The sequence below is a fragment of the Echeneis naucrates genome, chromosome 13, assembly GCF_900963305.1.
Source record: "Echeneis naucrates chromosome 13, fEcheNa1.1, whole genome shotgun sequence".
In the NCBI taxonomy this organism is placed as follows: Eukaryota; Metazoa; Chordata; class Actinopteri; order Carangiformes; family Echeneidae; genus Echeneis; species Echeneis naucrates.
Genome location: NC_042523.1, coordinates 13,192,483 through 13,204,890, shown reverse-complemented (window position 1 = coordinate 13,204,890; position 12,408 = coordinate 13,192,483). Strand labels below are relative to the sequence as shown.

At 42.9% G+C, this 12,408-nt stretch overlaps 1 protein-coding gene across 5 annotated transcripts in view; it reads left to right on the top strand.

The window, feature by feature from the left end:
* The window catches only part of dscaml1 (Down syndrome cell adhesion molecule like 1), an 87,129-nt gene that overhangs the window by 69,776 nt on the left and 4,945 nt on the right, over positions 1-12,408 (top strand). For 4 of the 5 annotated variants that reach the window (XR_003841401.1, XM_029517271.1, XM_029517270.1 and 1 more), the window contains exons 19-34: positions 495-641; positions 737-892; positions 2,321-2,460; positions 5,271-5,424; positions 6,971-7,088; positions 7,402-7,565; positions 7,731-7,829; positions 9,362-9,550; positions 9,919-10,047; positions 10,200-10,358; positions 10,441-10,596; positions 10,794-10,824; positions 10,940-11,058; positions 11,199-11,351; positions 11,665-11,859; positions 11,960-12,268. Coding sequence is in view for 4 of the 5 variants with exons in the window: in XM_029517271.1 (XP_029373131.1) it covers positions 495-641; positions 737-892; positions 2,321-2,460; positions 5,271-5,424; positions 6,971-7,088; positions 7,402-7,565; positions 7,731-7,829; positions 9,362-9,550; positions 9,919-10,047; positions 10,200-10,358; positions 10,441-10,596; positions 10,794-10,824; positions 10,940-11,058; positions 11,199-11,351; positions 11,665-11,859; positions 11,960-12,268 (2,418 nt within the window). In the remaining variant the exon portion in view is untranslated. Of the gene's footprint in view, positions 1-494; positions 651-736; positions 893-2,320; positions 2,461-5,270; positions 5,425-6,970; positions 7,089-7,401; positions 7,566-7,730; positions 7,830-9,361; positions 9,551-9,918; positions 10,048-10,199; positions 10,359-10,440; positions 10,597-10,793; positions 10,825-10,939; positions 11,059-11,198; positions 11,352-11,664; positions 11,860-11,959; positions 12,269-12,408 lie in introns of all 5 variants that reach the window. The other variant, XM_029517272.1, reaches the window with a different exon arrangement.

Below are 12,408 nucleotides of genomic sequence, written 5' to 3'. Positions count from 1 at the left end.
ATATTTCTCAAACGTCCATTCAAAGCTGTAGGAAACGTATCTAAAACATGTCAAACAGTTGTTGTTGTTGTTTTTTACAACCTTAGCACTACATAAAGGCAAAATGAAAACATTTGAACATGGCTGACTAGCTGGCAGGCCAGATTGCTTCCAAAAGTTACCAAATATGGTGAGGAAATGGGCAGCTGGATCAAACTGATAAAGAATGTAATGTATTTGGATTTTGTAATATTTTCACAGCGGAGAATAAGATCATCTTCCAGCCGTGAAGCTACTTGAGGGGTTAAAGGTGTCAAGGATGAAGGAATTCCTTGATTTTCTTCAGTTTGTCTGTGTATTTAGCTAAGTCATCAGACAAGCTGCAATTGTTTTTCACCCCTCACTGAGCAGACCTTTTCAATTGAATTAAACTGTGAAATACAAGCTTAGATACATGTTTTAGATAACTTATCTGACCTTTTCTTCTCTCTCTCTCTTGCTTTCTTTGTCTCTAGTGCCCAGCCAACCTCCTCAAAACGTGAGGGCCATTTCTGTAACATCAGACGAGGCAGTCATCACATGGGCCGAGCCTCCCAGGATGACACTGCATGGCGTACTGAAGGGATATCGGGTCGTGTTCTGGGCTGTCTTTCCGGATGGAGGTGTCTCCAGTCACCTTATCCTGACAAGAATGATATGACTGATAGCAATGCTGTCCCCTGGTCTGAACATCTCTCTTTTTCTTTTTGTCTGTCAGAGTGGGGTGAAATGCAAAACATCACAACCACCAAAGAGCAGGTGGAGCTTAGAGGCCTGGAGAAGTTCACCAACTACAGCATTCAGGTTCTAGCCTATACTCAGGCTGGGGATGGAGTGCGGAGCAACGTCCTATATATCCAGACTCGTGAAGACTGTGAGTTCAGTTATGTATATACAGTAGAATGTAAAGAAAAACCTAATAATGAAATGGCTTTGACTGCATCTTAGGTGCAGGACCAAGGTTCGGTGTGGTTTAGGCAGCAGTGTGAAGGAGGCAGACAGCTGGGGGGGCAGTCTTTGTAAGGCTGAAGTTACTGATTAAAACCTCTTTGTGTTCTGATGTGCTATTACCAGTGCTAATGAGAATTATGAAGCCAAAAAGTGTGTGTGTGGTTAAGGGCCTAAGGGTGTGGGTCTATGCATGCGGATATGTGGAAGTGTTAGTGGGGGGTGTTAAGAGTGTGTTTGCATGTGTATATGTCTTAGATTTGGTGTGTGTGTCTACATGCACTATTGTTTGTGTGCAAGTCTAACTCTGCACCCAGCACAAGGAGAGGGATTAATTCTTTGTGGCTTAGAGAGAATTAATTTTGTGCTTACACTGGCGGGCTGTGGATTACATCCATATCCGCCTCTCCTCTCCCTCCCTGGGGCCAAGCAGAAGAGGAGGCAAGTGTCTAGAGATAGAGAAAATTAGGTAAAGAGCAGAGATTGTAAGAGGCATCATTTCAGAAAGAGCCTTCATTCTGTTTCTCTCACTATATCTCCATTTTATGAGCTGGCCTCGCCGCAGTAGCTCTTCAAATATTTGTATTAAATCAGTGTTTGAGTGGGTGTTTATCAGGGGGAAAGCTCTTTTTCTCTGATGCGGGTTGACACTGTGTCCAGGGGCAACCTCTTCACATACATTTACTGTTCTCTGTCTCACTTGGTCTCATCTCTCTCTTCTTTGCCCTCAGTTCTCTTTATAGCATATGGAAGTGTTTGCAGTGCAATTGTGCAAACAGCCAGTTCTCAACCTGACCTTCAGACAGAGCTATAGTCATGGCTGCATATTATCATTGAGTTATTACCATTTACACTATGTTCATATATCTTTCCAATGCAGTGAGGCTGCTGGTCAAATAAGCAGTACACACAATGAGTTTTGCAATGGAGAAGGAAAGATGAGTGAACAAGGCTGATAAAGTGGACATCCAGCCACAGTTAGGTAAATGTACTGGACAGAAGCAGCATATGGCAGGAAAGGAGAGATAGTGTACATTAAATTACTTTGAAGAGGTACACCAAATTACTCAAACCAACCAATGCGACGAGAACTGGAGAAATTTAGTTATGATGATTATTATGAAAGTTATGATGCTGCCATGGAACCAGCAAAGTCAGTCAGATAGGTCAAGTACCAGCAATTTAGCCAGGGGTCAACTTGGATGTTTTTGTTGCATGTATAACTGCCAATTAATCGCTAACAATGGCAACGAATGGAATAATCTCACCAGAGCACCTTTATGCTGAAAAGAATTTAACCATTTCCTGTTTTCTCTGCTCTCTATTTCCCATCTTTCTCTCCTTTGTGACTCAGACCCTGGACCCCCAGCTGGCATCAAAGCTGTGCCCTCCTCCGCCAGTAGTGTCGTGGTGTCCTGGTTACCCCCTCACAAGCCGAATGGAATCATCCGCAAGTACACCATCTACTGCTCCAGTCCCGGTTCAGGCCAACCGGTGAGTTACAACAGGGGTGTGGAGAGTTTCAGTATGAGTAGATGGATGAAAGAGGAACAGGGGGAAGAAGACCATCCAAACATGGCTGGTGATGACAGAGACAAGGTCTTTTTCAATGTAGAATATAGTTTGTGTTATACACTTATGGCATTCTGCATTTCTGTGTGCACGTGCGTGTGTGTGTGTGTGTGTCTGTGTGTATGTGTGGTCTACTGCTGCAGTCTCAGCAAGATGTGTGTGCGAAATGAGCTCTCCTCTTACCGCAGTGTGTGTGCGTGCAAGCTCACCCTCCAGCCTCATTTGCATATCTGCGTCTCATCGCGTTGCCAAGACAACCTCATCCGTTCATCAACGGGGGCAGAAAACAAGCCGACAGCAATCACACACTCTCATTTATGCACAGACATGGACACACACACACACAAAGGTGTCACACCAAGATTGTAAAGGTAGAGACATATTTGCCATTGATGTTTTTCTGACTTTTTATGTGAATTTGAAACCATTCTAACACACACAGATGCACACACCATGTAAATGACTTATGAATATACATACATCGTGTTGCTCTCCTTCATTCACAAATCAGCATTTCTTTTTCCATATCTCGTCACTTATCTCTCTCGCTTTCTCTTTTTTTCTGTTGCTTGTCTCTGTCTCTGTCTTCCAGTCCTTCTTTTTTCTCTCTGAAGCCCCCATGCAGAGTTCGGGATGATTACTATGTAAATGAGTGCGACTGGAGAGAAGCAAGGAGGGATGGGGGGGTCAGATACACCGCGTGGGGAGTACTTTTGTTCCTCTTTTCATTATCTCGCTCTATCGTTCCCCGGATCACTGCTATCTCCACGCCGGAGGAATATTTTAATATCCGTTACAGCAACACACACTCTGTCACTCCTCCCTTCCTCCTACCATCTACTCACCCATCTCTCCATCCATACAACCATCCATCCCGTTGCCACTACCTTTTCCTGCAGTGGAGGATATAGAGACATATGTACAAAAAGGGGAGAGCAGAAGAAAAAAGACACTGATATACGTTAAAGTCAGAGGGAGAAATGCAGAGACGATGTACAACAGAGGGGGGTATCAGTGGGAAGATAGTGGGAAGATGGAGGGAAATGCAAGGAGTAGGCCCACACATGGCAGGGAAATGTGGAGAGGGACAGGGAAATGAAGAGGGGGATAAAGAGCGATTGCAGGAGGAGAAGGAAAGGATGGCGCAGTGGGATAAAGGATAGGCAGAGAAGAAAATACAGAAAGGATAGACAGGAGGAATGGATGATGAATAAGGAACACAGGGAAGTAATAAAAAGCCCGGTGGATTCCTCCATGACGGCCTGCTCATAAATGTGAAAAACAACAGGAATACCGGAATCTATTTGCCCAGAATAAACCGTTCTGCAGACAACAACCCAGCAGGCGAGGACAGAGCTCAGCAACACTGCAGCGTACTGGTCTGCCACGTTTGCAGACTCTTCAAACCATTCGACACTTGTATCGCAGTCATTTCATCTGTGCACAAGCGTGTGTCAGTCAGAAATTTGAGTCAGTGTCAAACTGGTGGGGTGCAGTAAAATGTGTGTTTTAGATGCCATCAGTTATAGTTAGGTGTCCCCTTACACTGTTTCTATGTGTGTTCAATTTGTAATTGTGTTCCCTTTTTTTTAATTCTATTAATAGTTAAGATGAACAGCACATTGAAAGGATGTTTTGTGTGTGTGTGTGTGTGTGTGTGTTTCCACCTGGGTTTTGGGACAGCTGAAGAATATATGAAGAAAAGGAGTGGAGGGAGTAAGGGTGTAATTGGTGGGTAGGTGAATAGTGATTGGCAGGCAATAAAAAAGAAAGGCTGTGTGTTTTAGTGTTGTGTAGTATGTGTGTGTGTTTGGGAAGGGACAGTAATGCATATATGTCTAGACAGCAGACACATGGCTGGGTTAAACACACTGCAATTACACGTCCAGCTCCAGGTCATGTATGCCACTGGATGTGTGTGTCTATCTGTGTCAGCGTATGCATGCATGCGTATTTGTGCTTTGCATGTGACTATTCCTCTTCCTGTCTGTTTATGTGCCTCTCCTCTCCTCTCCTCTCTGTCATCGCTGATGCCTGCAGTAGATAGACCTCATTAGTGTGTGACTGTTCATGATATCTCTGACTTTCTCATTTGTCTGTCCCCCATTGTCTTCCTCTCTTTCATATCTCAGTTTGCCCTCCCTCAGGAGAACAGAGGAAGAGGGGAGCTGGCTTTGCTCCCCCTAACCCAGCCCTCTCATCTCTGTCTCTCACTTTCCCTCAAGCTTCATCTTTCCACAGAGTTTTGGCTTATCATAATATGCTCTAGAACATCTATATCCTCAAACCCATCCTCCTCTCTTTTCCTGTATTACTGACTCAAGATGAGAATACGGGGCTTGGTTCACATTAGAATGATGTTCACTCAGCTCTCAACATGACTCCTGGGAAAAGTGACAAAATGATCCTGTCTGTGGCATCCGCCAGGAGATATAATACAACAGGAAATACTGAAAATATGGACTCTTGGTATATTTCAATGTGATTTTTAAGTTTAGGTTTGTTAATAATATGGGAAAATCCATCCTTCCCCACAGCAAATCTGTGGTATAATGTTCATATGTTACACAGATGTGGTTACGTACCTGACAAATAACGCTGCTTGTTTCAGCAAAGCGAAAGAGAAACTGCATCAGAACTAAGTGTTTGAGACCACAAGCAGATTTATTGATTGATTGAAAGTGAAAATGCCTTTTCCTGTAACATTTCCTTTTTTACCTGTTCCCCCCCAGCTGCCCAGTGAATACGAAGCGAATCCAGAGCTGCTTCTATACCGAATCACCCACCTCAACCATCGGCAGCAGTACTTGATCTGGGCCGCAGCTGTCACCACCGCAGGCCGGGGTAACTTCAGCGATAAAGTCACTGTGGAGCCAGCAGCCAAGGGTGAGTCCCCCACAGAGACACAGTGCAGAGCTTCCAAGCCCAGTGAGCTTTTAGTTAAGTAATTTGCAGGTCAAAAGGCATCTCGGCTATTATGAAAAGAAAACCTGGACGTGTCATGGAGGTTCAAATAAGCCTTCCTTTTGACACATTTAAACAGGAAGTATGTCTGTTTAACAAACTCTGAGTAGCCCAACTGAAGCACCCGAAGGCTTTTTTGACTTGCATCAGCTGTTGTGTGGGTGAGACCACAGTGTCTATATATATATATATTCTTTTATTTTCTTGAGCTCTCTGGGTCTTTGTTTGTTCTGTTTCTCTCTGCGTCTGCCGTTTCTCTCTCAAGAACTGTTATGACACTGCAGCTGACAGTGTAATATTCCTCTTTAAGATTCTTATCGACAATGCCATGAGCTAAAAATAACACTTCTTAAGGGATGTTTTACTCTACATCCCCCATGACTCTGCGAATCATGTAAATGATTTCCCTCTTACTCTGTCACTTGCTCTATATACCACATCTCTTTTCTGCTTGTTCAACCTTCTTTCCTTTTCTGTTTATTTTTTTTTTTACAGCCTGTTCTGATTTAACAAAGGTGTTCTTTTGATTTTAGAATTCAGAGGGTGTCATATAAATTGCCCTCAACTAGGGATATGACAGGAGGGGGAGCAAAGGGTAGAAATGCAGTTAGCAAAAAAATAAATAAATAAATAAAACACAACAGGAGCAGAGCAAGCAAATACACAAGACAATAGAGGAGCATAGTATTTAAGAAAATGAAGAGAGCAGTGAAATCAATAAACTTTGGATTAAAAGACAGGAACAATAAAGGAGAAAGAAAAGAACAGAGCACTAACACTTTCCTCCATGCTATCCTTTTCTTTTGTCTATTCATTCCTTTGACTGTTTGATGCAAAGGTTTGTGAGTGAGTGCTTGGGTGCATCAGCTGATTGACATCTGTAAAAGGCAGTGTCCTCCAGGCTAGCCCACTCAATACTTCATTCAGCCTTAACATAAGAGCACTAGAGTGCAAGCATTAAGATGCCAGCTTGAGAAAGGAAGAAAGTGAAAGAGAATGGGGACCTGACAGAGAACATGAGGTTTATTTACTTGAATGGATGCACGTTTTTTTCACATCCTGTCTTCTAATTCTTTGTCCCCTCCTATATATCTTAATTATATTCTATTCTTGACATGACAATGTCACATTGAGTACAGATTTCTTCTGCTGCCAAGTGTGAATCAGAGGAAATACAATACACATCCCCATCCCTAGTAAATGCTTATTTAAAGAATCTTGAATGGCAAACGAATCAATGCATTTCATGTCAACCACCTCAAGGTATTGATCAAAACATTCTGAAACAGCATTAGTTTAATAGGTTTGAAAATTGTTTATTTGACAACAGCAAGATTATCTGATTGGTGCATGTTAATTGGCCTGTTGCTCTGTTTATATGATGTGATGTTTGAGTGTCAACGCAAAGAGCAATGCAGCTGCCTTTACACACTCATTGTTTTTCATGCTTATCTCCTTCATTCACCAGCCCCAGCAAAGATTTTGTCATTTGGGGGCACCATGACCACTCCTTGGATGAAAGAGGTACGGCTGCCTTGTAGCTCAGTGGGAGAACCAACACCGACCATAAAATGGACCAAAGACAGGCAAGTCTTCCAATTGCCCCAGAAATACTATAAAAAGCTGAGCTGTTGTGACGTTTGGTAGAGTCTACGAGTGTTAATTTATGTCAGATGGTTCAGAATGAGGTCAGTTTGCCAGTAGTGTGTATACAAGTAGTTCATCTTCAGAAAGATAGCATGCAGCCTTTTGAACACAAACTCAGATTCTGAGCGGACCTTAATGTTAACCTGACGTCCTCGGATGCTTTCGCTGCCTACAGCATCAAAATAAAAGCATTTCAATATGAAATGCATTAAAATAAGTCTCACAGTGTTGTCTCTCCTTGATTTCTGTCAGTGAGGACACAGCCATCCCAGTGTCTTTAGATGGACAACGTCTCATTCTGGCCAACGGGACATTAGTGCTGCGCTCTGTCAAAGCTGAGGATTCTGGTTACTACACGTGCACAGCCACCAACACCCTGGGATTTGACACTATTATAGTCAACCTTTTGGTACAAGGTAGGAAAGTTCTACTTGTGACACATGTACTTTTACTGTGTCCGTTGTTCTTCCCTAAAATAAGAAATGTGGTACAGTGTTTATTATTTCTCCTTTAAAAGACTTAGTTTACTATTTTACAGCTCAAATATTATTGAGTTGTTTACTCTGTGTGATCCTCCTCAGTCCCTCCAGACCAGCCTCGTCTAACTGTGTCCACCACCTCCACCTCTTCCATTACACTGGCCTGGATACCAGGAGACAACGGCGGCAGCTCTATCAGAGGTAGGCAGCCCACCACAATGAGTCTTTCAGTAGACTCACATCTCTTTGTTTTCCTCTGCTTATATGTAGAAAAGTGAATATGTCGGAGTTATGCTGCAAAATGTGAATCAGTTTAAAAAACCTTCCCTGTGAACTCGAATTTTAGTTTATCCTTCTTACATTTTTATCTTCAACTTTGTTAATGTGCACACAAATCTCTGCAGGCTGGTGTCCTTGTTTTCCTGGAATTATCTACATGACTGTATGTTTATCTTGTAGTTGCTGAGTTCCACATGAAAATGGATTTGACTTGTGTATCCGAATGGCCATTCATGCAAATGTGGTTTAAGCTCTCTTGTTCATATTAATTTGATGTTGCAGGGGCGTCACTCTGACCTGTGGTTGAAGACACTGGTCTGGACCCACAGAGAGTTTTTGTTTATATGTGTATGTACAAACAAATGGCTGCAGACCTTGAATGAACATTCATAAGATCACAAGATCAAAAACACCTCTTTAAACCATTCAACCAAGTGTAACTTAGAGCTGTCAAAATCTGAAGCAATATAATATTTTTCTCTGACTTGTGTGGGATCAGCAGATTGCCAGGAACACCCAGAGAAAGACACTAGTTTGGATCCAATCGTTGCATGGATACCAACAGTAATAATGAACAACCAAATTTCTATTTGTATACATCATTCACTGAGTCATACATCTATGAAGCTGACATGCATGTCTTGAATGTGTAGCAGAATGCCTGTCTGTTTGTGAAGGCATCTGCACAGTGTCAGCAGTAAACAAAGCTGAAGTATGTCATCGCACGTCTATTTTGCGTGACTACTGCAGTGGTATAAGCAAGTTTTTCATTAATCAGCTGATTATGCAGCCTTTTGGAATTTGTCAAATTAAGATAAAAAGAGTCAGATAAAACAATTAACAAACAGTGTGAGTTTGTAATCCTGGAGTATCACTTGGAGGGAGTCTGCTTTTGTGTTGTTCTGTTGTGTTCTGTGTTTTTCTCTCCTGGTCTGTGGCAGACAGAGGGTGACTGGAAAACTTAAAAAAAAAAAAAAAACCCAAATACTGCCAGATCTGCACATGTTAGCCCCTCTAAGGTTTTTGAGTCTATTGTACCATCTGTTATAGTGAAATGAAGAGACAAAGGATGTTTCAAAGAAGGAGACATTTGTATATACATAATTATTTACCAGCAGAAGGAAAGACAGACAGAGACAAGGACTCGATGGAAAGTGTCTCAGAGCAGGAGGGAGTTGGCTCTATAAGGCAGCTGATTATAAAAACAGTCACCATATTGCATACACTCATTTGCATAGATGCTTAGTCAGCACCATCCCAGTCTTAGGGTTTGAAGGTAACTAATGGCAGCATACTGTCCTCCAGTTGATGTCTAGCTGGGCCAGAGTTGTACAGCCTGACACTGCCATCTAGTGGTCATTTGTGCCAAGTTCGGCAGGATTGGGACCAAGAGGTTTTCATCTTAACCACGAAGAAAATAAAATTAAATAAAAGTTTTCTCTCTGTGTTACCAGGTTTTGTGCTCCAGTACTCTGTAGACAACACCGAGGAATGGAAAGATGTTTTCATCAGCTCCAGTGAGCGCTCCTTCAAATTGGATAACCTGCGCTGTGGCACCTGGTACAAAGTAAAGCTGGCTGCCAAGAACAGCGTTGGAGCCGGACGCATCAGTGAGATCATCGAGGCAAAGACCCACGGGCGAGGTGAGAAGCTAGTGTCGGTGGATGAAAGTGGAAAAGCTACATACACAAAGACGAGAACATCACCTTAGTGTCATGAAACAGGCGTAGAGCAACAGCACGTCTGTGCGTCCGACACACCGCATGCCATTCACTGATAAGCATTCCTGTGAAGCTTTAACAGTTAAGCATTAATTCAGCAACAAAAGAACCCTACAATCCATAAATGCTGGACCTTTTTGAGTTTTGAAATTGTTGATAAAATATTGTGCAAAATACTTCCTCTCTGTTTATGACAGATTAGGCATCAGCTCGTTGCATGCCACAATTTACTTTTTGGTGCAATATTAGTAAATTTATAGTAATATATCATAATGTTACTTCTTGTGAAGAACCCCAGTTCAATAAGGATCAGCCAGTCTTCACCCACATTAACTCCAGCCATGCCCGCCTCAACCTGCAAGGGTGGGCCAGTGGAGGCTGCCCAATCAGCGCTGTCACGCTAGAGTTTAGACCAAAAGGTGAGTCGCTGCATTTTATCATACACAATATTTTTAATGTTTGAGGTGACTGCATAGCCACAAATAAAAAAATACGTGAAACTGAGGAATTCATATTGATGAAGTGTAACTTTGCAGAAACCAGGAAATGAAACATTCCTCATTTGTTGCAGGGACATGGACGTGGCAGAGTGTACGTACCAATGCCACCACAGATGTATTCCTGGCAGAGCTGCGTGAGGCTACCTGGTATGAGTTGAAGATGAAAGCATGTAACAGTGCTGGCTGTGGCAACCAAAGCTCTCAGTTTGCAACACTGGACTATGATGGCAGTGAGTAGAGGACTTTACTGCTTCAATAAGAAATAATGTGGAGTAGCAATGACTGACCTCTGCTCGCTGTGCGTTTGTGCAGGCACAATCCCACCAATCAAATCGCCCCTGGAAAAGAATGATGATGTCAAGAAGCTTTTCTCTATCGGCTGTCCTGTGATCCTGGTCACTCTCGGTGTTGCGCTGCTCTTCATCATTCGCAAGAAACGCAAAGAAAAAAGGCTGAAGAGACTAAGAGGTGAGAGTGGAAGAAAAAGGGAAGCAGGCGGGTAGAGGGAATGAATTGGAGAAAAGAACAAAGCAGCCTCGAGAGAGGTTCCTAAAGTAGACTTCAGAGAGGATCCTGAATGCAGCCTCTAGAGTTGCATTTATTTTAAAAGATTGAAATGTGTGTCAGGAAAAAATATAATTTGTTGTGTTCTCTGCTCTTTTTAGATGCCAAAAGCCTTGCAGAGATGCTGATCAGGTAAGGCAGCTGTGTCTAGTCCTTTTTGCAAAATTATTCCACAAGTATACATTTTACTTTTATTCAAAACAATGAATCTTTGTGTTTGTGTGCTTGTGTTGTGTCGGTGGATTAGTAAAAACAACCGCAGCTTTGACACCCCAGTGAAGGGCCCTCCTCAGGGCCCACGGTTACACATCGACATCCCCAGAGTGCAGCTGCTTATAGAGGATAAAGAAGGAATCAAGCAAATTGGTGAGAGGAGACGCTGTGTGTCAACGTGTTCTGAGCGTTGGATCAAATGATCCTTATATCAAATGTGTCATGAACATTTGGATAGATTAAACTTTAAGTCGCAGTTGCTGCTTTTTGTGATATTTGTTCTGCCTTAACAGGTGAGGACAAGGCAACCATCCCAGTAACAGACACAGAGTTTAACCAGACCGGGAACCCTCAGAGCTTCTGCACAGGAGTGTCCGTTCATCATCCTGCCCTCATCCAGAATACGGGTCCTCTGATCGACATGTCGGACATCAGACCAGGAACTAGTAAGTGCTCTGTCCTCTTCTTCCCTCGCTGTCTGTTTCATCTGTAGTCTGAGGCAATTTGTTGTTTGTTTATAGTTTCTTCATTGACAACAGTACTGTAAAGTAGACACGTGGTGTACTCTTTGAATTCTGCTTAGTTTAATTCTGTTATTTATTTTTTCACCAAATGCAAGAAATAATCATGAAGTAATCATATCCTTTTCTTTGCTGAAAGCATTTTACTTTTCTTTTCTTGATCTGATGTTTTGTAAATGGCTTTAGTCAGCATCAACACGTGCGCGTCCGTCACATTTCTTTATCCGCTTACCATCAGACCCAGTTTCGAGGAAGAGTGTCAAGTCTGCCCACAGCATCAGGAACCGATACTCAAGTCAGTGGACTCTGACTAAATGTCAGGCCTCCACGCCAGCTCGCACTCTCACCTCAGACTGGCGTACAGTTGGCTCGCAGCATGGCATCACTGTCACAGAGAGTGACAGCTACAGTGCCAGCCTCTCACAGGACACAGGTTAGTGCATGGGTGAAGTGACACGCACAGCCATAAGTGTGCACGTTTAAGAAATGCTATTTTTCTGACCTTTATTTTTTCTTCTCTCTCTTTTCCATAGATAAAGGTCGCAACAGCATGGTATCGACTGAGAGCGCCTCCTCCACCTACGAGGAATTGGCAAGAGCTTACGAGCATGCCAAGCTTGAGGAGCACCTGCAACATGCCAAATTTGAGATTACAGAATGCTTTATCTCTGACAGCTCATCTGATCAGATGACCACAGGCACCAACGACAATGCTGACAGCATGACGTCCATGAGCACACCGTCAGAGCCTGGCATCTGCCGTTTCACTGCCTCTCCACCTAAACCCCAGGACTATGACCGGGGCAAGAATGTAGCCGTGCCCATTCCACACCGAGCGAAGAGTGAGTGAATTCACATTCACCTTTGCATTGTTTTGATTAAGCAAAAGCCTAGTCAACCAACGTTAAAGAAATAATCCAGTCCGTCCAGATTTGTCTTTTACAGACTTTGGCAGCCACATTAAACTGACCTTTTTCCTTCC